The sequence below is a fragment of the Pristis pectinata genome, chromosome 26 (genome assembly GCF_009764475.1).
Source record: "Pristis pectinata isolate sPriPec2 chromosome 26, sPriPec2.1.pri, whole genome shotgun sequence".
NCBI classification, from domain to species: Eukaryota; Metazoa; Chordata; class Chondrichthyes; order Rhinopristiformes; family Pristidae; genus Pristis; species Pristis pectinata.
In genome coordinates this window covers 15180059-15205033 of record NC_067430.1, presented here as the reverse complement: position 1 = coordinate 15205033, position 24975 = coordinate 15180059, and the positions used below count along the sequence as shown (strand labels likewise).

The following is a 24975-nucleotide window of genomic DNA, read 5'->3' as shown; positions in this document are numbered from 1 at the left end:
ACAATGGATTACGAAGTTAATTGGAAGGTCAAGGCTTTGGTTATACTGAGAAAAGTACCCAACAGTTTAATAAAGATTACACATTCCCTTCCTTCCGAGTAAAAAGATAATACAGGTTGAAACTCTCTAGTCCAACATTCAGTGGTCCAGCAATTCCTGTGGTCTGGCATGTTTTGAATCTGTAGTGCAGATCTTTACTATTAACTAATTCTAACTGAAATTAACTAAAATCTGCACTAATCTGTTGCTAATTAACCTACCAGTACAACTTTATGATCTCAGCTGACAGCTTTTCCGACTTATGGACAGTTCTCAGAACCCTTATGTGACCTGGGAGTGTCTGTACATAAAAGCAACAGTTCTCCTGTTTAGAGGAATTAGAGGACCGGAGCAATTTCTGTGATCCACATTTTCTGGTCCCAAGGGTGCCGAACTAGAGAGTTTCAACCTGTAACTTCATTTTACAGACAATTTGAAGTCTAGCCTTGTTTGTACTGTTGAGCCAACATGTAAAGCCTGAGCTCCAACAAGCAGTAATGTGATAATTATATGATTTTGTTTTTACTTAGTACAGTTGTTTGGTGAGGAGAGCTTTCCTCCTCTTTGAATCATGCCGTGGAGTTTTATTTCAATCTCACAGCAGAGGCAGAGCCTCTGTTTAATATTAAAGAGGCCCTGTCTCCACAGTGTAACACTGACAGCTTGATATTGTCTGTCTCTCTCTCTTTCTCTGTACACATGCTTAAAACTCATCTACAACTGAGATAAGGGCACACTTTCCAGATTTCCAGGCTGCAAAATTCCAAATGGATTTAATTTGGGAAGAAGAACCCGAAAGTTGTAGGATGAGAGTTGCCAGAATGTTGTAGGTAGATCACCGGAATTCAAAGGCCACAGTCTGAACAGTGTAGTGCTCCTGGTGTAGATGCAGACTGCAGTTAAGTGAACTGGTGAGAACGGTGTGACTTCAGCATAGGTACTGCTGTACAGAAATGTCAGTCTTATAGTGAAATTATGGGATGTCGGGCCAAATATCTCACAGCTTAGACATCAAAGGACAGAGCGATCCCAGCCCCCCACTAGTCCTTCCCTGTAACCTATTCTCCCCAGCAATTCTACCACCCACCTGCAATAGGGGCAATTTACGGTGGCTCTCCAGATTAGCTGTTGCGAACTTGAGGTCAGAACGTTGCTCCTGAGGTACCTCGGCATTCTCTGCCTCAGCAACTAGCCTTCTTTACCTGCACACTTCATAGTGGGTTCCATCAGGCCATTTGTTCACTGAGACCTGCATTGTGAAGTCCAACTCTTTTCCTCATCCACTATCCATAATGTTGTCCAGGGGCCATTAGAGATCAATTGTTGGTTGCCTACCGCTAACCCAACTAAATCTCCAATTATGAAACCTCTTAGCCAGCATTGCACAAAAAGTAGTAGCAATGTCCATCTGGGAAGAGAAGCAGATGGCCTTGTCTGATTGTGAGGCCACATTAGTGGACTACTCACTATGTGGCATGAATTGTCCCAAGGGCTGTGTCAGGGTCTCAGTCCAGAAGTACTGTATATAAGGAGGCTCAGTGTTTCCTTGTGGGGCTTGGAGGCTCTTCCAGTCAGCTGCCTTTTCTGGCAGGTTTGTTCTGGCAGGTTTTTCCTAGCAGTTTAACCATATTTTCTTATCCCATAGAAGGAGATCACTCGGCCCATCATATCTATGCCAGCTCACAGAGCAATCCCAGACTCTCCCCACTAACCTTTCCCTGTGACCTATTCTCACCTTCCCACAACTCTACCACCCATCTACAACAGGGACGAGTATCAGTGGTCAATTAGCCTATGAACCCACACATCTTTGGAAGGAAACTGGAGCACCTGGGGGAAACCCACCCAGTCACAGGAAGAATGTGCAAATGCCACACAGGCAGCACCAGAGGTCAGGATCGAACCCAGGTCACAGGAGCAGTGAGGCAGCAGCCCTCCTGCCCCTTCACTCAGGCCTCACTGTAAAATGGCAAATGACGTGATTACGTCGGAGAGCAGATTCACCAGGATGGTGCCTAGATTATGAGGAGAGATCGGAGAGGCTGGGCTTGTTCTATCTGGAGAGGAGGAGGCTGAGGGGTGACCTGATATAAGACTATGAGAGGCATAGAGATGATAGCGAGTCAAAATCCTTCCCCATTTTCAAAAACAAGGCGAGAGGAAGAAGGTTTAAAGGGGATCTGAGGGGTGAGTTTTTTTTTTACACAGAGAGTGATTGATATCTGGAATTCACTGCCAGAGAAGGCAGTGGAATCAGATACAATTACGACATTTAAGAGGCATTAGACAGAGACTTAAATAGGCAATCTACAGAAGGATACAGTCTTAATGCAGGCAAATGGGTTTAGTGTAGCTGGGCAAAAACGTCGGCGTGGACGTGGTGAGCCAAATCTATGACATGACATAGAGCTTGGAGGCTCTTCCAGTCAGTTGCCTTTTCTGGCAGGTTTTTCTTAGCAGGACATAGATCAGACAGGACAGGACTGGGCAATTCACACACTCCATTTTACAAACTGGTTGCTGCCGTGTGAACTAAAATTTGACCCACACATTCCTGGGTTTATCCTCAGAGATCCACAAAGGGAGACAAGGGGTAATCCATCAACATTTAATCCAACAGTTTACAAAAGGAAAAATATAAGTACAGAATTTGAGCAGAAGAACACAATGGTATAAACAAGACAAGAACGATTTACCACCTCCCCCCCAAGTTTCCTTCAACCCTTGCCCCCACCTTTTATGTTTGCTTTTCATTGGCTCTTTTTAAAGAGAATTACTCCTGCTGGTGCAGATCTAACAGCACTGGTATCTCACCCAGATCAGCCTTCTTCCCATGGTCACTCACTGGTATCGCGCCCTTCTTCCCAGGAGCCTGTGCAGTCACTGTCAGCAGGCTGCTCTATTCTGAGGCCATCGAACTACATACACTCATCTATGGAAGCCACTAAACGGTGATCAGGAGTGGAATCGCTGACATTATATTTTAGACCCTAAGGGCACTCCTGCTCCCTCTCCCCAAACCACCACCAGCCCAAAATGGAATTGCCCATATTATTGCAGTGTGAGGACCAAAGTTGGAAGCTTTGTGATGCCTTAGCACCCACACTACATGGACTTCATCAAACCCATGGTTTGAACCCTTACATATTAAAAATACTCTATTACACACAGTTTCATCTTAACAAAAGTTGTGATTTTTTAATGTGCTGTATGAATGTAGCAATCTGTTTCTTCAGCAACACTATCTCTCTGCCTGCTGAGTTTACACTTCTGTCTACATCCAGGTATGCAAGTGCCTCATTCTCTTTCTCCATCTTCGTAGCTCTTCATCTACATGAGGTTCTCCTCACTTTCCTTGTCTTTCTCTCTCTGTGCACGTGTGGGCATGCATATGTGTACTCCACTCGCTCTCTGTCTCTCTGCATCTTTGTGTGTGCCTGTGTGTGTAGCTCTCTGACTCTGTGTGTGTGTGTCCGTGTGCGCGCGCACGCACACACGTCTGTCCATCATGCCTATGCCTGTGCCAGTGTATGTTCATTAACCGGAATTCTCTCCATCTCCTCTTTGTGTGTATGAATATGTGTATTCTCTCTGTCTCTGTACTTGCGTGGATGTGTATGGCTGTGCCCTATGACCTTGTGTACGTGGCTGTGCATGCACCTCTCCATTCCTCTGTCCTTTTAGCTGTGTTTGTAAGTATGTGTCTCTGTGTTGTGTGTGTGAGTGAGTGAGTCAGAGAGACAGACAGACAGACTCTGGTCTCAGTGTCTCAGTCCCTCTAACCCTCCATCGCTATGGCTGTGATTCTATTTTTTTCTCCCTGTGTTTATCCCCGTCTTCTCTATGTCTAGAAAGTTGATGACCAGAAAATTAAATGAAAAAAGTTTACACAGATTTACAAACTATAATTTTATATACAAACAGTTATGAGTTTGAAATGGCTACACACAGGGATTTCTGTGGCATAAAAACCTTGATTACTGGTATTGTGAACCCAACACTGATCATCAAATTCTAATTATACTTTGCTGGACCTTGGTGAGGTATATATTATTATTTGAATGGGATTTCTACAACAAACTTTATTCTTTAAAGACTTTCTCTTTAAATAAGTCTGCATGGTTTTAAAAATTTTGTTATACTTTGATTTTTTTTCCTCTAAAACCTCAACAAATAAAACAAATCGAAATTTTATACCACATCTTCACTTTTTCTCCATCAAAATGTCCACTTTGCTAGGCTTCTTCTCTGGCACGTTTGAGGGCAACTTCTTTCTCATGGTGAATGACCTGATGGGGTTCGACCACTCCTGGAGAGACATCCTCCTCATTTAGAATTCCATTAAAAAGTTGGGAATCTTGGTGCTGCTCCTTCCCACATGCCTGGCAGCTGCAGTGTAGAATTTTCTCCACCAGCTTGTCTACCCTGGGCATTGCCTCATTACCAGGACATTCCAACTTGACCTGTAATTCATATTTTTAGATTGACTCTTTGACGTGTTACTACTTGGATTGGCAGTCTGAACTCACAGTGTCAGAAAATCAAAAAAAACTGCTGATGGTCAAAGTCCGTGGCACTGCCACGTTCTTGAACCCTTAATTCTACCTATTTTGTCATTGTCAATTTAGCATTTCTTTTTGCACCACTTCAGTTTGCACTACTGTACTTTGCACCATTCTGTTGTTTTGCACTTATCACTATACTTATCATTGTATTTATTATTACCATGTATGCTGTTTACTCTGTGAGCTTCACATGAGCAAGGAATTTCATTGCACCCTGGTGTATATGACAATAAACTAATTTGAATCTGAAAGAAAAACAGAAAATGCTGGAAACACTCAGCAGGTCAGGCAGCAACTGTGGAGAGAGATACAGGGTTAACGTTTCAGGTCTGAGATGAAGGCGAGGCAGAGTTCCTAACTCTCCTCCTTCCACAGATGCTGCCCGTCCTGCTGATTGTTTCCAGCATTTTTTGTTTTCATTGCGGGAGCTTTGACAGAGCGGAGAGAGGAAGAAGTTAATCAGGATGCAAGAGTTAGCACCCTCAGTCTTGAGATTTAAAAGGTCGCACATTCCAGAAGGATGGGTAGGTGAGTTTTGACATTCAGAACAAGAATTTTAGAGTTGGAGACAATGCAATGATTCTTTATTTCAGAACAATGAGTCTGTGGGAGGGAGTATGAGAGGGTAAGATGAGTATTTCAGGAGAAACAGTAGTGGAAAGGTCAGAGATCTCCTGGCCAATCTGTGAAGTAAGATGGAGAGGGATAAGCAAGCTTGCAGTGCAGGGAATGTGATTGCGTAGATGTAGATCAAAGGATGATTAGGATGCATTATACTCAGGCAGAGTGACTGTACACATTCAGACAGGGAGGCTGTGTGTACAAAGACAGGATGGTGACACACAAGAGGAGGAAGTTGTTACTTACAATTTCCCACATGGACTGTGCCGGCATGCAGGAGTCACAGTGAACCAGGGATTCAGTTGATTGTGGAAAGGTGTTGGGCACACTATAGCTGAAACACTGGCCAAGGCATGCTCTGAGGAAAAATATAACATTTTATATTATTGTATCATTTCAATTGTTCTTGTAAACCAAATCATTTTATTTTTGGCTGAGATAAAATTGGATTTTTGGAAATCAAATCAATTTCAAATAAACCAGGCAACCAAGGTGAGGTGGAGTTCAACAAGAGATTCTGCGGATGCAGGAATCTGGAGCAACACACACAAAATGCTGGAGGAACTCAGCAGTTCAGGCAGCATCTACAGAGGGAATAAAGGGCCTCAACCCAAAATGCCAACTGTTTGTCTCCTTCCATAGATGTTGCCTGACCTGCTGAGTTCTTCCAGCATTTTCTGTGTGAGGTGGAGTTATTCCCCAATTTCCATCCCAACACTTCCACTCCTCCCCAAAGACACCTGTGGTGTCCGCAGGTGACAGACATTCTCTGCTACTCTGTCAGGGCCCATTCTTCACAAGTGAGTCCATATAAGTAGTGTTAGTTAACAATGCAACATTGGTGCATAGAATATACACTAGTGCATAAGACATTCACAGGCACTAAACCGAACCAAACAGCCAACTATTTTACAATGATGTGAGACAGTTTCTTTTAATGAACCTTCACACAAGCAACAGGACTCTGAATTCCCTTTAAATTGTGTGATGTTTTTCTTTAACTTTTCACAAGTATTCAGACATTGAAGTTCCAGGAAGACGGGAGTCCCACAACTGCGTCAGTAAGCAGTGATGTGTTCATTCACACCTCAAGTAAGAGAGAAGGAAAGCAAACGGTGTTTGCTACGTGATCAGCCACACAAGAAGCAGACACATCATGCCTGTCACCATGGAACCAGCCAGTTGAAAACTCAAAGCCTTCAGAGACCACCCCAAGAGTCAGAATCAGCAACAATGGGTTTTTAACTGACTTCCAGCCTCTCAGCCTTAGCTACCATCTGGCTGGGATATTTTAAGTCCTAATGCAGAAACAGCTCCAATCCTTTCAAAGAGAAATGTATAACTGGTTGTAACTAGGGTGTACAACTTTAATGTATGACACCACAACACCACTCCCACCATCCCCACAGCAACTCCCCCCCCCCCACCCGCCCATGAAAGGCGGGTTTTAGATCAAGGTTAAAAGTCAGAAGTCTCACACACTGACTTCTTGCCCTGCAGTTACAGGAAGCCACGATGAATTACTTATCCTGGATAATTTATGACCATTAACCCCTCCCAAACCATCTCACAAGATTCAATTTGCTATGTCCGTAATATATAATTCTGAAAACATATCAATATGAGAGCTCTCAGGAACAAGAGCTCTTGGATCCAACATCCCTCACTTTTCAATACATCCTCGTTTCCTGCACAGATCCTCCAAACCCTCTTGAATACATTTACACTGCCCACTTTGATGATGTCCTCTGAAGAGCAGTTCTACAAATGGATTCCTCATTGGGTTACTTCCCTCCTTACTAACTGAGGGTGGGGAATGTGTATAATTGACTCCCAAGAAACGTGTGTTAACTATATCCATAATTTTGAAGGAGAATGGGATAAATAACCACTGGGAAAACAAATTGAAGGATATAAGGAATATCATGGTACAGGCAGTCCCTGAGTTACATAGGCTGATTCATAGAATCATAGAACAGTACAGCACAATACAGGCCCTTCGGCCCACAATGTTGTGCCGACCTTTAAACCTCACCTAAGACTATCTAACCCCTTCCTCCCACAAATCCCTCTATTTTAAATTCCTCCATATGCTTATCTAGCAATCTCTTGAACTTGACCAATGCACCTGCCTCCACCACCACCCCAGGCAGTGCATTCCATGCCCCAACCACTCTCTGGGTAAAAAACCTCCCTCTGATATCTCCCTTGAACTTCCCACCCATTACTTTAAAGCCATGCCCTCTTGTATTGAGCATTGGTGCCCCAGGAAAGAGGTGCTGGCTGTCCACTCTATCTATTCCTCTTAATATTTTGTACACCTCTATCATGTCTTCTCTCATCCTCCTTTTCTCCAAAGAGTAAAGCCCTAGCTCCCTTAGTCTCTCCTCATAATGCACACTCTCTAAACCAGGCAGCATCCTGGTAAATCTCCTCTGCACCCTTTCCAACGCTTCCACATCCTTCCTATAATGTTCCTCCATAAGTCAGAAATGTCTGTTTTCTACAGCAACCTATATTGTATTGCTCTACATACACTTGCTATAATTCATTTCATCAAATAGTCACCAAAACACCTCTCATTATTAAACTAATAGAATATATACCGTATCCAGCCATTAATGAAACATTTTATGATTATTATTATTATTACCAGCTTGAAAAATGTTTTAAAAATGTGTGGGAGAATTTACGTAAGGTTGGATTTCCATAAATCAGGTTATTTTTAACCCAGTGAGCCCCTGTATATGATGTTTCCTGAACACTGGGATGGGACGTACCATTGTCTTTACCAATCCTCAGCATTCCTCTGCCTTCTGACATTTGCATTTAAATAAATGTTATTTTAATTCAAATGCACTGCAAGGTTAGTTTAACATACTGATTTTCATACCTACCTGTTCTTGATGGACTTTGACTCACATCCAGTGTGGCCAACTATCTGGGTGATGTTCTTTGCTTCACACCAGGCACTCTTATCAGGAAACAAAGCCAGTTTATTGATGGGAGGTGGTGCTGCCACAACGAGGGACGGGAGCAGGATGCCCAACATGAACCAAAGCATTATGGTCAAGTGTTCCACCATGGCCCTAGAGAAAACAAAATGTCAATTAGCAATGAAAGATCCGCTCAAGGATTACATCAATCCATAGATATATCCATCCGAGGAGTGGGAAGTGAATGAGAGAGATCCATTGACCCTCCCCAATAGTTTCCTTCTGTCTTTCTCTCTCCTTCCTCCTCCTCCTCCTCATTGTAAATCCAAGAATTGACCCTTCTCTATTTCGAGGTCATCCCAGCATCACACACACAAAGTACAATTTGCAGCAGGGAATCCCTGAACAGGTCAGGCCATGTTATGAGCAGAGAGAAAAACTAAGCCAATATTCCAGATGGATGAACCACACCAGAACTTGTCAGAAAGAGCGAGTTACCTGAAGCTCAATATTGAGTCAGTAAGGCCAGGCAGAAGATGAGGTACTGATCCTGAGGCTTGTAGAGGGCCTTGTTATAACGGTGCAAGAAGCCACAGACAGGTAGGCCAGAATGGGGAGTGGGATGGTAGACAAGAGGAAGCTCAGGGTCAGGCCTGTGTACTGAACACAGGTGTATGGCAAAGTGGTCACCCAATCTGCATTCGGTTTCTCCAATGTCAGGGACTCCACATTATAAGCACTGAATGCAGTACACTAGAAGTGTAAGTGAATTGCTGCTTCAGTGGAAGGATTGTTCGGGTTCCTGGATAGTGGGAAGAGGTCAAAGGAAGATGCTGCATTAGACGTTGAATTAAGAAGGGGATGAAATGGTGGAGACTGAGCTGATCAGGGAACTGAGGAAGGCGATGGTCCCTTCAGAATGCTGAAAGGAAAGGGAAGGGAACGATGTGTCCGTCAGTGGAATCTCACTGAAGGTGTCGGAAACTGGGCAGGATGACCCGCTGGATGCAGAGGCTGGTGGGGTGGAAAGTGAGGAGGAATTACTCTACACTTGCTTTGTCCAGGGGGCATAGTTTCAGAATAAGGAGTTGCCAATTAATGAACTCCTTTGAGAGTTATGCATTTTTGGAATCCTTCACCCCAGAGAAATGTGGATGCCAGGTCATTGGATATGTTCAAAGCTGGGATAGACAGGATTTTGGAATATAGGGGGACTGAAAGTTAATGTGGAACAGGCAGGAAAGTTGAGCTGAGGCCAAGATCAGGTCAGCTATGATCTCACTGAGTGGGGAGCCTTGTGACCTACTACCTATTTCTTATGTGATCTGTTGATTTTTTTCCAAATGTGTACAACGAGATTTAGGTGTTCGAACCCCATTCCTGGTCAACACCCAAGCACGGAGAGCTGTGGGGAGGCTGAGAGGTTGAAGCTTTGGCTCCTTGTTGAGGCAAGTTTTAAACTTTGAACGCCTCTGAAGTATTAGTGTTTAGGGCAGCGCAGTGTGCAGCTGGTAAAGCTGCTGTCTCACAGCCCCGGCAGCCTGGTTCATTCCTGACATCTGGCACTGCCTGTGTGGAGTTTGCACATTCTCCCTCTGACCACATGGGTTTCCCCCAGGTGCTTACATTCCTTCCCATTCCAACAATAAGCAGTTTGGTAAGTTAATTGCCCACTGTAAGTTGCTTCTAGTGTGTGGGTGAATGGTAGAATCTTGGGGGAGTTCATGGGAATGAGAGGAAAACAAAATGGAATTGGTGTGGGATTAGTGCAAATGGGAGGTTGATGGTAAGTGCAGACTCATTGGGCCAAAGGGGCTGTTTCCATGTTATGTGACTCTCTGACATAATGTGCAATTTTGCCATTAAACTGCAAATTGTATATGTTGCTATCTGCCAATAAAAGAAAAATGTCTGATTGTAATTGATGCAGGATCCATCTGCAGGACTGTGTTGATGTTGAAACTTAAGAGAATATATGCTCCAGAAGTAACATTTAAAACTGATCCTTGCCTGATTCTTACTGTTTAATTGGAATTAGGTGGCTTGACCTCATTCTGGGCACCTTCCAATCAATAAGTCCCATAGCCTCTCTTCAGTTGAGTAAGTTGGCAAATGAATCTCCCCTGGGTCACTAAATTCAGGTTTGACATTGTTCTGCAGGTGGCAACACTTCTGGAGCATTGACTGGGCTACGGGAATTCTTTGACTTGTCTGTTTCTATCCAAGCACAATTTGCAAATGGTGAAAGATGTGGAATGCTGACACAAAGTTGACTTTCTACCCCCATTCACTGTACAAATCAAAATAACATTCAAGCTAATTGGTACCAGACCTACATCATCAGCAGTGCTTTTCTCTGGTGAGATTCATGCTCAGCAGATCACAAAAGGTTGAATAAGCAATATAAAGAGCAGTGTACGGATGTAGAACATATACAGTTTTATCTGATGTCCCCATCTCAAAATCTGCTCACATAGCTCTTTAGGTTGTCCTCTCAAGGTAAGTGTTCAATGGCAGACCATGGGTCAATCTCAGTACAATAACCTGAACCAGTTTTGTTCTCAAACCATTGTTTCATCTTAAAATGGAAGCTGCCTGGAAGACACTTTCCAGGGAAGGTGAAGCTGGAAAGGAGTTGATGAAGGAAGGGAAGAGAGCAGGACATTAAACCAATTCAGAAACATCCAGTAGATCAGGATGGATTCGATAGTTATCTAGATCTTGACATGGATGGATACACATGGAAATGTAATCAACTGGAAGGTTGCCACATGATGCAGAAGGATTACCCACGGGGAAGAGAGAACTAATAGATACAAGAACAAAAAAGGGGTGGAAGGCATTCCATAATAGTTGCAAGAAAAGCAAAACAAAATATTACCATTCATGTTCCATTACTAACTCATGTACGCAACTCTTAATTATTCAAACATTAGGGAAGTTGGTTCTACACTGTGTTTGCCACTTTATTAGATAATTAGATCAAACTGACTAAAGGTAGCGATGAGCAGAGTGAGCTACAACCAATAATTGCTGTCACCATTCTCCAACCTCAGCCATCTCACCACGGGCAGGAGCTGAGAGAAGGGAGAAGGGAAGCATTGCCACGTGACCCAGCCAGAGTGAGTACGGGAGGCAATGCCCTGCTGCACTCAATGGCTCAGGAAGCATTCTCACTGGACCCACCCAGGATAAAGGGAGCAGTGGCATGGGCCTTCTGCAGCACACAGGGAGCATTGGCATCACTCAATCACGTAGCCAGGAGGAAAGGAAGCTATGGTTAATCTCCATAAACTGATCCTGGCAACAGGTCTCAGAGAAGCAATAATCCAGGCAAGAAATCTGGACCCTCCCTGGGACTAGAGTGGATTCAGGGCTGGTCCCTGGCTCAATCTGTGGGTCACTGGGAGGATAACAAATAGCACAGAACGAAGATAAATACTTGTTTATGAAGCAGAAGAAACATACTGAGAATAAAAAAAATTCTTATTCAGACAGACAATCATAAAATCCCACTTCTCATGCCAAGAACACAATGAATTATTATTCCCATGCAAGTTCTGTTATATGTTTTACAGATAGGGTCACACCATCTGAACTGGCAGGGGTGTAAAAGCTCAACAATTATATTTCATCAGACAGAGACACTTCAAGTTTATTTAACTGGGCTGGCCCTGGTGCAGGCTTTTAAATCTCACAGTCTGAATGCTGGCTCGGCACAGACACAACCACATTCTTCATCTGCCAAATGGAGCAAAAGGACTTCAAGCAACTTTCCAAACAGGCCAAAGTAATCAAAACCAGAGCATCACTTGTTCTTGAACAGTCAACAAACAAGTTGGAATCAGAAACGAGAAGTTAGAACAAGTACTGTCAACTCTTCCAGGAACTTTCCCAAATAAAATACCACAGTGTGCCAGAATTCCCAATCCAAGATATCTATTCCGTTTTAACAAAGCATCCACTAAACTCTGCCTGAAAACACAGCCCTATAGCCTGCCAAATCCCTCCAGTAGGTCCCAACATAAAGATGGCAATATTTTGCAGTGGTTGAATTGACCTTTCGTTTTCCCTCTCAGGCAGACCCTCAGGATGGAGGACGACTTGCCTCCACTCCAGGTCTGTGGGGTCAGAAGTGGCGAATGAGGCCAATGCGGGAAGGGCAGATTCACCCACAGAAGGGGCAGGAGGTGGCAGATGGGCAGGCAGGTGGGTGGTTGTGAGGTGGCGCGCCCCGTCCATTACTTATGTGAGGCTTCTGCGTGCTCCTGGTTCATGCTCTCAAGGTCCTCAATACTGTCCTGAAGGCTCCTTCTCCACTTTGAGCGGTCGCAGGCCAGAGATTCCCAGGAGTCAGTGGGGATGTTGAACTTCTTCGAGGAAGCTTTGAGAACCTCCTTGAATCTTTTTCTCTGGCTGTTTGGTAATCTCCAATGACAAGAGTTCAAAGTAGAGTGTTTGATCAGGAGTCTGGTATCAGGCACGTAATCACCAGGGCCCACCCAGTGGAGCTGACTGAGAGTAATGAGGGCCTCGGTGCTGAGGTTCTGGGTCTGGGGCAGGGTGCTGACATCGACCTGTTTATGCTTCTTGTTATTATGAGGATTTGTGGAGACAGTTGGTGGTATTCTCCAGTACCTTGACAGTCTGCTGTAGGAATTCCAGGTCTCAGAAGAGAGAGGAAGGCAGGGATCACTGCTGACCAGTAAACCATAAGCTTTGTGCCAGCTCTGGGGTTTTGATCTTGAAAAATCCTTTTGTTCAGTCAACTGAAGGCTGTGCTGATGTATCAAAGGCAGCGGTGAATCTCATTGTTATTATCTGTCTTTGCCAGGAGGTGACTTGCCCTGAACCTTGGTCATGGTGCGGTGTGGTGGGGCGGTTAGTAGAGGACCTTGATCATGCACATGTTGTGTGTAAGGCCCATGGTCTCACTTGCTTCAGTCAACATTATCTTGGAGTTCGGCCTCCAAGCGTCCATAAGCACAAGTGTCCTCTGCATACTGCAGCTCAGCTATGGAGGTTCAGGTGACCTTGGTTCTGGAGCATAGTTGCCATAGGTTGGACACTTTCCCATTGCTCACCACAGTGCGAGACAGTAAAAAACAATGTGAGGTCCAGAGGGAAAGTTCATACTTGCCATTAATACCTTCCATGGACACCCTTCCACCAGCTCTTACCATAAGGTTATCTACAGCAGAAACATCACTGGTTTCCTCCTTCCTAATCCACAATCACTGAGATGCCATGTGAAATCAGCTAATTCCATCTAGACAAGACATCAAACCTGGGATCTCCTGTGTGCACATTTACCCACTGACACATCAGTGCACCTTCAGTGCCCTTAGTAGATGTGATTTTAGCATCTGTTTCAATCCTAGTCACTGTACTGACAAATACATTGATTTATCACTGGCGTTAAACCTTCGATGTTTAGATCCAAGGCTTGATACACTTCCAGCAAATCAAAAATTCATCAGTTCTGATGCAGGGTTTTGATCCGAAACATCGACAATTCCTTTTCACCCCACAGATGCTGCTCGACCCGCTGAATTCCTCCAGCAGATTGATTGTTGTGCTAAACGTTTATGTTCTCCTTACTTGTGCCAGGGCCTACAAACCTAACTTCTACAGATGTACGCTGGAGAGCATTCTGACTGATTGCATCACCACCTGGTACCAAGGCTCCAATGCACAGGATCACAAGAGGCTGCAGAGGGTTGTTGACTCAGCCAGCTCCATCACAGGCACAACCCTCCCCACCATTGAGGATATCTTCAGGAGGCGGTGCCTTAAGAAGGCAGCATCTATCACTAAGGACCCTCACCATCTGGTACATGCCCTCCTCATGTTATTACCATTGGGGAGGAGGTACAGGAGCCTGAAGACTCACACTCAACATTTCAGGAACAGCTTCTTCCCCTCCGCCATCAGATTTCTGAACCATGAACCCATGAACACGACCTCGTTATTCCTTTTTTTGCACTAATTATTATTTTATAATTTATAGTAATTTTTATGTCTTTGCGCTGTACTGCTGCCGCAAAACAACAAACCTCACAACATACAAGACAGTGATAATAAACTTGATTCTGATTCTGAAACCTCGACCTGGGGCTGTCCATGTAAGGGTTTCATCCCCAGTCCTCCTCACTGACGTCTTACTCTGCCCATTTGCACATTGCACAAATGGGGATGTGCTGTGGACCATGCAGAGGTTAGGGACACCTCTGAAGAAAGTTTGGAGTACATTACCACAGCACTGAGGTTTTGAGTAGAATACCACAGAGCCAAGATTTTGAGTCCTGTTCCAACCTACATTTGCCTCGTTACAGACTGAACTTCAGAAATTTTATTCTGACAGATCTAGGTTAGCAGGTCATTACTCTACACATTAATTGCTCATTTAAAAATGCATTGGTTTTTACTATTTTTGGCGTGTTTGAAAGGTTAAATAAACTCCAAACTCTTTCTAATCAACTTCGTCTGATGTCGGCAACAGATTTGGCTGCAAGACACAAATTTGAACTTTTCAGTTGGAAGGCAGCATTCCTACAGAAAAGATTTTTTGCTGACACAAGAACCTCCCTCTTCAGTGTTTTAGAAAAGAAAAATGGTCTGTGTATGAGTGTTTGTCTTATGTGTGTCTGTGTTTTTGTGTGTGTGCGTGCGTGTGCTTGAGTGAGTGCACATATGTTTCTATGTGTGCATGTGTATTTGCATTTGTGTATGTACATGTGCCTGAGAGAGTGAGAGAGAGAGAGAGAGTGTGTGTGTGCACGCGCACACATGTGAACAACCACACTCTCCCTCCCTGTGAGGGGGTTAGACCTGAGGGTTTGGCCACTCCAGCTGCCTTGGCTCCAGCCCCAGCTCAGTGTTTTCGAAATGAACAGGTATCAGTGGTGGGAGGACAATTTCCCTGCTGAGGTTTCAGTCCAACCCACTGCTAACACAGCGACGGAGAATGAACACTGACCTTTAACCAACATCTCAGAGGCAGGAAAAAACTTGCAAAATGAAATGCATGTGAGGGAGAATGGAATATGTTGACAGAGAGAGGATGCGCATGTGGAGTATTAACACCAACACACATGAGCCTTCAGCATCCCATTATTTATGATTTTTGTGAAGTCTGGTTCCTGGTGAAGCCATAGCAAGGTTTGCTCCAGAAAATATATAAGGACTCAGGAGCTTGAACAAGGTGTGGCAGCTGCAGTGCAGACAAACCACATGACAGGTGATGTTATTGTGGTTACACACGCACTTTTGAACTTTGGGGTCAAGTGATCAGCACCTCCTGACGTACCTCATCTCTCTGGGTCTGTCAACAATGAGAGCCGCTACAGTACTTGCTTCCATCTTCCACGTACACACTAGAGCAGAATGTAAGATACCATTCAACACCACGTAACCCATGCATGTCGTCATTTAGTTACAGCTACTGAAAACACTGCCACAATTGGACAGTGTTGGCTCCTCTAGAGCACCACACAGTTGCAAACATTTCCCAACCACCGGTGGAATTCCCAACAAGGATCTTGTGTAATTCCTTGGAAGTCTATTTCTAGGGGATAGAAAGTAGTTACCTGATCCTCTCGGTCAGGATGTGGGGCAGGAATCCGGCAGGGGGGAGCGGAACAAGGAACAGGAATAAAAGAATGAGATCCATTGGTGTGATCAACCATGGGGATTTGATCCCAGTAAAAACAAATAGGGGGAGAGTAGGGGCTGGGAGAATAATAAAGTCAAAGGCTAGGCAATTCTGGATGTAAGGAAAGGAAGGATTATTGTTAATTTTATTAATTTCAGTTTAATAACTGGGTTCTGAGAGGTCCAAAATTTCCAACAGCAATTTGTCTGTGTCACATTACTGTCTGTTACTGAGGGAGCCCAAGGGCACCCAGCTGTGAGTCCAAATATTTCCCTTGTGGTTCAAACTGGAATGCCTATCTCCTCATTAGCCAGTTTAAGGTGAGTAAGGTGATGCCTCCTGTACGGGTGCAGGAGATGCCTTCATTGGAGATTTACAGCACCTTCAAACATCAGAGCCTGTCACATCCAAACAACCCCCTCCACGTGCAAGGTCTTGCACAGACAGCAGGAATGGAGTGTTCAGGCACATCGGAGCACCAGGCACAGAGCAGAGCCTTCTCTGAATCTGAAGAACGGGAACTTGGAAATCACCAAGAGGAGAAAATAAATAGTAAGTTGATAAAGAAATGTGAAGAACCCTGTTACTGGGCTCCCTGATTTTCCATTGTTGGTCCAATGATAGATTTGGCCCAGAACAAGGATGAACGGTGGAACACTTTGAACAGAAATGAGCTTGAAGCTGTAGGGAGTCAGCAGCTTTTGCCCAGACCCTAATGGAGAGGATCAAGTCATTGTTTGTTTAAAAACTCTTCAAAAATCCACACTAATAGTATAAATGAATCCTTCCATATCACCACAGGGGCTGGGTATTTTGTGCCAAATGACTCAACTCATGGCTCCGGAAAAGTTTTCCATCTGCAAGTCAGGAGTGTGATGGAATACTCTTCTCTTGCCTAAATAAATTTAGCACCAACACTGCGGAAGTTCAACCCCATCCAGGTGTAGGCAGTACCTTTGATCTGCAAGCCATCCAGTGCTTTAAATGTTTCCTCCCTCTAGCACCAGTGCACTGTTGCTGCACCGTGCACCATTTGCAAGACGTACTGTGGCAACTTGCCAAGGCTTCATCCATAACACCTCCTAAACCTCCACCACCTAGAAAAACAAGGATACCAAGCTCCCAGGAATGCCGTCACCTTCAATTTCCCTCCAAATCACTCACCGCCCTGTCCATTCCTTCATCATTGCTGGGCAATGCCCTATCTAACGGCACCGTCACCAAACACATTGCTGTGATTCATGAAGAAGGCTCACTGCCACCTGGTTAACGCTGGGCAGTAAGGACTGGCCCTGCCAGTGTTACCCACATCCAGGAATAAATCAGACAGTTCATGAAGTTCATAAAAAGAGTTTGGGTTTTTTTTTGAGGAACATTTCAGGATCTGGTTTGGAAATTTTGCAACAGCCTACTTGAAATTTTGGAATCAAATACATGAAGACTATCAGCAAATATTCAATTCTTAGGCTTGCACTAGTGAGGTGAAAACAGTCAAAATTCCCAAATGAAACCATAAGTTTCCAGACAGCAGTGTGCCCACTCAGATACACTCCTACATTTGGGATGGTTGTGGTATGGTTAACTCAATGGATCCATGATGCAGAGTGCAGCTGTAATATCCCAAACTGAGGCCCTACTAGTCCTCGGGTTACAGATTTTAAACTGATGCAGCATTTCTTGTTGAGGGTTAGGTTCTATTTTCAGCTGATTTAATGCGAGTAACTTCTGTCCCTGTATCCTAAGGTATCGTGCTGCTCAAAATGGAAATTACTTCCTTACCTCCCGAGAGTCGTTCTGTTGCCTGACTCAGAACGCTGGTTACATAAATGTTAGCAAACAGGTATCAGACCAACACAGCTGAAAGCACAGAACTGCATTACAGTTGGTGAAGAGAACAAAACAGTATAATCGGAACCATTTACCAGAATGTGGGTTCAGAATCTCAACTGGCTCCTTTGACTCAGTTTACATCATTGTAGATTATGTGCTCAATTTATTAAAATTTCATTTCCTAGTCTACATTGTGTGGTATACATTGGGAACTGACCCAAAGCTTCTATCTGTTCAGATTCAAATTTTTTTTAAAAATTCTTTTCTAACTTTTGTTTAAATGCTATTTTTTTTATTGCATTAAAGTATTTTAAATAGAAGCTTTTGATCCAAGCTGCTTGCCTCAGCTTCATGCACAATGAGCCTGCTGGGACAAGCCTCAATCTGTCTGCTGTCAAGTTTGTTTCCAGCACAGTTTGTAACCTGGCAGTGCCTTAATAAACTACGTTTGTTTTATCTAAGTCTCTACTGCATCCAAGTTTGTTAAGTGTGGAGGGTCCGGTAATTGAGATTAATAGCTATTGTCCGCATGTCAGTTTCAGGGTCTCTGGGCATTCAGAGCAGGAACTGGAATCCCCTGCCCAGACCCTGGGTAACCCTTCAGCTCCCAGAGATGAGATCAGCCTGCTTGCCCCCTCAGTGAACTAGATATTCTCATTGTGCCGGCTTTTTATGACAAAGGGCTAGTTCAGTCCGGACTTGATCAAGCAACCACAGAACTACATCATGAGTCACCCATCGGGATGTGACTCATACTTCAGGCTAGTTTGTAGCTGTGTTGCAGCCAAACTTAGATAGTTTGAGTGGGAGTACAGCTACACAACTGCAGCTCAACCCTGGATTACAGATCTGTCTTCTGGTTTCAAAGAGAAAAGAAAGACTTGCATTTACATAGCACCTTTTACATTCCTAGGGTTGTGAAACGTTTCACTTACAGGATGGGCAATCCATGGGCCTGGACGAATTATCAAAAGAAAGGAACTTAAATCACAATGAGGAATCACAGCTGAGGAATTGAGTGGTTAATTAAATAAATCTGGAGTTAAAAAGCTATGATAGGTATTGGTGCTTGTGTTGTGTGAAAACATACTTGTAACTGCCCTTTGAAGTGGCCAAGCAAGTTATTCCACTCAAGGACATTTAGGGATAGGCAATAAATGCTGGCACTGCTAATGATATCTTTTATTCATTCATGGATGTGGACAAGTTCCTAACAGCCAGAGAAATAGCTTATAGTAGGAAAAGAAGCAGTAAATTTGCCAGTGGATCCTTCCATAAACGTCAATAATCAGATAATATTCTTCTTATCATTGTAGACTAAAAGATAACAATTGGCCAGAAAACCAAGGGTAACTCCCCTGTTGTTCTTTGGAAGTGTCATGGGATGTTTTACTTCTATATGAGAAACACACAGGGTCTCAGTTTAATGTCTCATTCAATAGGTAACATTTCTGACAGTGAAGCACTCCATTTCTTTTTGTTCTTGATTGTCAACCTAGCTCTTCATGGTGAGACTTCAGTTTTGGACAAGCAATTGACCTGAGGGTTTCCTCATTTAAAATCTTCATCCCTTTAAGTTACAATCCCAGCATCAATACTGCCTCAGCACCATAGCAGCAGTGAAGTGAGACTTCTGATGGCCCTGTGGAGCCAACAACATAAGGGAGGGGAAGCATCATCAACAACATCCATTCACACAGCAGCTTTATGTCTAATTGAAAACTAGCTATTGAGCCAAAGGAAGTATTAGGAAGGGTTAATAAACTAGATAATAAAATGGAGTTTCACTGATATGATATCTGGAAATACTGGAAATGTCTATGAAGAGAGAAACAGAGTTAACATTTCAGGTTGAAGACCTGCAGAGTTTTTCCTGAACAATAAAATTGACATGAAGGAATATTGTGAGAGGAAGGTAGGGGTATACCACAACAATGTTGTATTATAAAGCACCTGTGAAGTTGTAAAACATCCCAAAGCATTCCAGGAGCATTATCAAACAAAATCTGACACTATTCTAGAGCAGGAAGGCCTGGCTGCCATTGGCAAGGTGATGAAGAGGCTTGGTGTGGGGGTAGGTGTGGCATGGAGGTGGGTCACAAGCAGTTTCTTGATTGAACAATTGTTATTTCTCTAGTCATGGATAAGGAAAGCTCCCAGCCTAGATATCGGAGAAGTAATACAGCCATAAGCACATTTATATAGCGCCTTTAACACAGAGAACATCTCAAGGTGTTTCAGAGAGGAGAGTGGAGAACTGGTTGAACCAAAGTATTCAATTGCTAGATTTCCATAATGAAGTCCTCAAACGTGAAGAAAGAAGGCCAGGGAGGGAGTTCCACAAAGCAGGGAAGCTAGCACCTTTGTTGCCATGTGGGGATCATCTCAGGCAGAAACTGAAAGGACAATTTGCATCTTTTCCAACAACCTGTCCAACATTTGCCACCCACCTTCTGCAGACCTCACTCCCCAAACATCACTGCCAGCTCACTGGGAGAGAGGTAGAAAATCTACGCCAATGTTTCTCTGTTGCCCAATTTCTCCAAGCAGAGCGACAGAGCAAACCACATTCCCTCTGCTCTCAGTAATCCCTGTCTCTCAATACAGAGCCAGGGGCAAAAATCTGTCAGTGTTTCTGTGAACAAGCTTAGAATACAACAGCTCTTTATGTAAAATGAATCCAATTCAGCCTGACTTTGATTGTTAGTGAAGCAACTAATCCTGGCCATATTTTAACAAACTCAACTCAGACTTGTCCTTTTGTACCTCCTCATCATTTACAGCTGGAAGTGTGAGGCAGAGTCCAAATGCAGATCAATGCCTTATGTTGTGTTGGATAGCAACTCATTGCAGCAACATGTACAGTCCGTGCATTTTAGACACACTCAGTATATACCTATTTCCAGTAAATTTTGTTCTGCTTTCATTTTCTCTCTTCCCGTCCTGCTCTTCCATCCGTACCTACCAGAGTTCCTTATTCTGCCTGCTCAGTAAGAAACCCATAGTATCAATGCTACACACACAAAGCACCAATAAGTCTTCAAATTTATAATGTTCTACGTTTCGTTTGAGTGACCACCTTTGTTGAGTTTGTCAGCACTGAAACATTGCTTCCTGACTGACAGTCCTCTCTCCTCCTACTCATTTTAAATATGGTTGTGCCCTGTCCCTTCACCTGGATCTCCCAATGGGTCTGTTTTGGGCTTGGTCGCCAATGGTCTCTTCTGAGCATCTGAAAATCGAGGGATATGAAAAGACCTAGAGTTCCACCAGACCATCCCAAACAGTCAGCGGCCTCCTACATCACAGTAAATACATTTCCCGCTCTACCACATCTTTTTCTTCATCTTCTTAGGCAGCTCCTTGGGATCAACTGTGACTTACTTCCAGTTTTGAAGTTCCAAGATAGTCAATGAGGCCAATGTGGAAACTGCAGACACTTCCACTGCTGGACAGGTGGGTGGCTTGTGAGCTGCTGCCCCCCTCCTGCCATTAAGCACGGCTTCTGTATGCTCACTTTATGTGGACTCAAGGGTCTCAGTAATATCCCCAACGCTCCTTCTCTACTTAGAGCACACCCTTGAATCGTTTCCTCTCCCTGCCTGGTAATCTCTTCCCTGTGACAGCGCTGTCTACCATGCAGCCTCCTGGGAGAGGCGAAAAGTCCTAGGACAATGAGTGGCGACAATCTGGAATATCTCCCTCAGTGTCTCAGAGACCCTGGTTAACCTTGAAAAATGGACTTTTTCATGATTTTTGACAGAAGTGGGATTTTGACCAGCACTGACCAACGAGAGGCGAGGTTCTGCAGAGAATTGTGACGGAGGTTCTCAGTGAAAGACCAGGTCAGCAATTCGTACTAACAAGGGCCGCAAAGTCCAAATGTTTGGCAAAAGATATAGAACAAGACGAGTTCCCTCCTCCAGGACTATTTTCCATTGTTTTGTTTTCCCAATTCAAACAACAGTTCTGGTTTGACAGATTTCCCAACTCAAACATTTTGATTCATTTCTCTTCCACTCTTGGAGGGGTATAGGGGTCGCCTTTTCGCGGTTCGGGAAGGTGGTAAGTCCTCCAGTCCCGGCTATTCATTGTGAAATGACGCCGAGAGTTTAATCGCTTCCCTAAAATTTATAACAAGGAGACTAAACTCCAGAAAGGCCGCCCTAACGCACTGTAGTTGCAGGAAGTTCGATGTTTAAGGTCGCAGTGGTTCCGTGATGTTGCCAGATTGTGGCACAATCTCATATGGTTATTGGACAGTTTTCTACATCTACATTAAGATCATCTTTTCCCGACGCGACTAAGTTACACACACGAGTTATCATCGTTTGTATAGGAGACACCACGCTGTAGAACAGTATAACGTAAGTCAATAGGCAGGCAATGAAATCAGAGACCAGCAGAGGGCGCCGGGCGCGTTTTTAAACAACATAGAATGCATCCTCCGCAAAAAAATCTTCATCCTTCCACTCGGGCCCCTGATAAATCCAATTTAAATTCTAACATCAAAAAAACCGAAACCATTCCGCTATTTGTGACGTTGTTGTTTTCTTTTAAAAGTAAAAAAACATACGTACGATGCTTTTGAAAACAATTGTACTGAGAATCTTCGCAACAAAACAAAACAGCGTAAAATCAACTGAAGCAAAGTAGCAGTACCTTAACCGGGGATTGAACCAGCCGAAACTGTTCAAATGCGTTACCCAGCTGGGGTGTTTATTTAGTTGCTAGAGGTTTTCAAAAGAGTTTAGTTAAAAGAACATGATTCTAGCAAATCCTGACGCCCGGAGTTATTGGAGTTATCTCCAACATATAAAAAACTCACAAACGGTTCGACAATTATTACGAGGAATGTCCTCCATTTGGGTCCGTTTTTATTTAAAACTTGTGTTGACTTTTGTTACCAAAAAGGCGAATCAGGCATTGTAGATTCAATTTAACCCTGGGGTAAAGATATCCTAGTCTATTTTCAGGAATTCGCCGCCAATAAAACCATTGAACACAAGTAAAGCAACAGTCCTGATTTGTGAGACAGCCCTGCGCTGCCCACGGCAATGACCTACCCAGAACATGGTCATTACAAGAGGTCAGTTTTTTAAAAAAGTACAAATTATACAACGCCCCGCACTCTACACAAACCTCCTACAGACAGTGTGCGATAAAAACAGAAACTGCTGGGAATATTTAATCAAGGACCTGAAACGTTGCCTGTGTTCCCCTGCTCCACGGACGCTGCCTGACCTGCTAGGAGTTTCCAGCATTTCTTGGTCTTATTTCAGATACATCAGCCTGTGTTGTTTCTGCTCTTTGATCGCTCGTTTGTGGGGCTGGGTTAGACATGCCACCGCGATCTCCCGGCCACCGGTCGCATCCGACGACAAAGCATTTTAAACCTTCCTGAAGTTTTTGTTTTAAACCGACTCCAAACATTACGATGAAAGTTTGAAACATGGATGGTCCAAAACCCAGACCCACTCCGAGGTTTGGTGCTACTACATTAAATTTCGACTTAATCTTTTGTATACAGACCCCTTACAAAATGAATTTTAACGCAATATGTACATCTAAGTTGGGAGCGGGAGTAGGCCACTCGGGCCCTCGAGTCCGTTCTACTGTTCAATAAGATCACCTCCGATCCGGTTGTAACCTCAACGTCACGTTCCCATCTATTCCCGGTTACCTTTCACCCCCGTGTCAAGTATATACATACCTCTTCCTTAACAATGTTCAACGACTCTGCTCCCACCACACTTTAAGGAAGAGAGTTCCAACGACTCAGGAAAAGAAAATCGCTTCACCCCTGATTTAAATGGACGACCCTTTACTCATAAACAGTGACCCCTAGTTGTAGATTCTCCCGCAGGAGGAAACATCCTCCCCACATCCATCCTGTCAACATCTCCTGGGGCTTAATATTTTTCAATCAAGTAACTTCTCCAACTCCTACCGACGTAAAACAAAAACTACACAATTTGCATGGGATCTAAAACTTTGGGTGGAAACAGAATTCCTGCTTGGGACAAGATGGAAGTTTGACGATTGATCATCAAACCTTCACATTTAAGTCGACGCTGCCCCCGGGTAACGGATAAACACTGAGTAGTACCGACGGTGATGGGCCGAAGGGTGGGTTTAACACCAGCCGGACAGTCAGAGCGGGTGAGAAAAGGCGCAACTTACACACTGAACTTATTTCCAAGATAAATCGATGACGCCTGAAATTTGTTCCGAAGTTGAAACCTCCGCTGTTTCAGTATCCGCGGCTCCGGACGTTTAATCTCGGCTGTGGAGCGGGTCAGATCTGACGCCAGAGCCCGGGAAAAGTGCCGAGTATCTGCCCGACACTCCCACCCGAACCGCTCCCCTAGAGGGGGGACAGGAGGACACTGGAGGCGGGATGGTGCCAACTTTCTAACCCTTTCCCCGCGGACATTAACGCCCTCCCCACCCCCTCCCCTCCGCTCCTCTCCTCCCTATCTCCTCTCCCCCCTCCCCCACACCCCTGCTCTCAGCCGCTCAGGAGCGGGGCGATCCCGGCGAACGACAAGGACGGGCTGCCTGTTCAGCCCCGGCAGCTCGGTGACTGAGAGACACCCTGCCCACCGCCCCCGCCCCTCACCGTGTGCCCAGGCGAAGCCCCGGCTTCGGCCTCAGCCCCTCCTGGGGTTCGGGATCCGTCTCCTGTTCCCCGTCCGTCCAACAAAAGTCCGGCATCAGACTCCGGTCGCCGGGGCTCTGTGGAAGAGACTCGCCGGCCGCTCGCTCGCTGCTGCTTTGGCTGGGAGTCTGGATCTGCCCAGGGACTGGGTGTGGGGGGGGGGGGGAGGGTGAGGGAGGGGGTCCCATCAGGGAATCGATCTCCTGGAGGGGGGAGGAGCAGGAATGAATCCCCGGGGGAGGGGTGATCCCAGCAGGGGAATCGAGCCCCCGGGAGCGTCCCACAGAGAAATCACAGAGAAATCAGAGCCTGGGGAAGGGTCCCAGCTGCGAACCAGCACCGAGGGGAATCTTGGAGCCGCGGGGGGGGGGGGGGGGGGGGTGGAAGCAGAAATTGGTTTCAACATGACTTTTTTTCTTATTATTTGTTAACCTTTTAATTAACAAAACTGTGTCCGGTGTTGGGTTCTCCTGGGATTAACCAAAACAAATCTCTCTCTCTCTCTCTCTCTCTCTCTCTCTCTCTCTCTCTCTCTCTCTCGGGCAGGATGAGACGGTTTTCAGTGAATGAAGAATCTCAACGTCACGGGACAAAACTGGGGATCGGTGAGGGATGTGGCGGTGGCGGTGGGTGGTGGGGGAGTCTGTCGAGTGGGTGTAGGCGGGGGAG

At 44.7% G+C, this 24975-nt stretch overlaps 1 protein-coding gene across 2 annotated transcripts; it reads right to left on the bottom strand.

Moving 5' to 3' along the window:
* Nucleotides 1-2631: 2631 nt before the first annotated feature.
* nbl1 (NBL1, DAN family BMP antagonist) lies at nucleotides 2632-24509 on the bottom strand. Of its 2 annotated transcripts, none has more exons than XM_052039197.1 (4): nucleotides 24268-24509; nucleotides 8123-8314; nucleotides 5472-5583; nucleotides 2632-4502 (listed from the first exon to the last, which is right to left on the bottom strand). In XM_052039197.1, the coding sequence occupies exons 1-4, from the start codon at nucleotides 24492-24494 to the stop codon at nucleotides 4275-4277; spliced, it is 759 nt and encodes a 252-aa protein (XP_051895157.1). In that variant the 5' UTR covers nucleotides 24495-24509; the 3' UTR covers nucleotides 2632-4274. The 2 variants fall into 2 exon arrangements, with proteins under 2 accessions (XP_051895157.1, XP_051895159.1); XM_052039199.1 differs by lacking the exon at nucleotides 24268-24509 and adding an exon at nucleotides 23829-24061.
* Nucleotides 24510-24975: the final 466 nt, after the last annotated feature.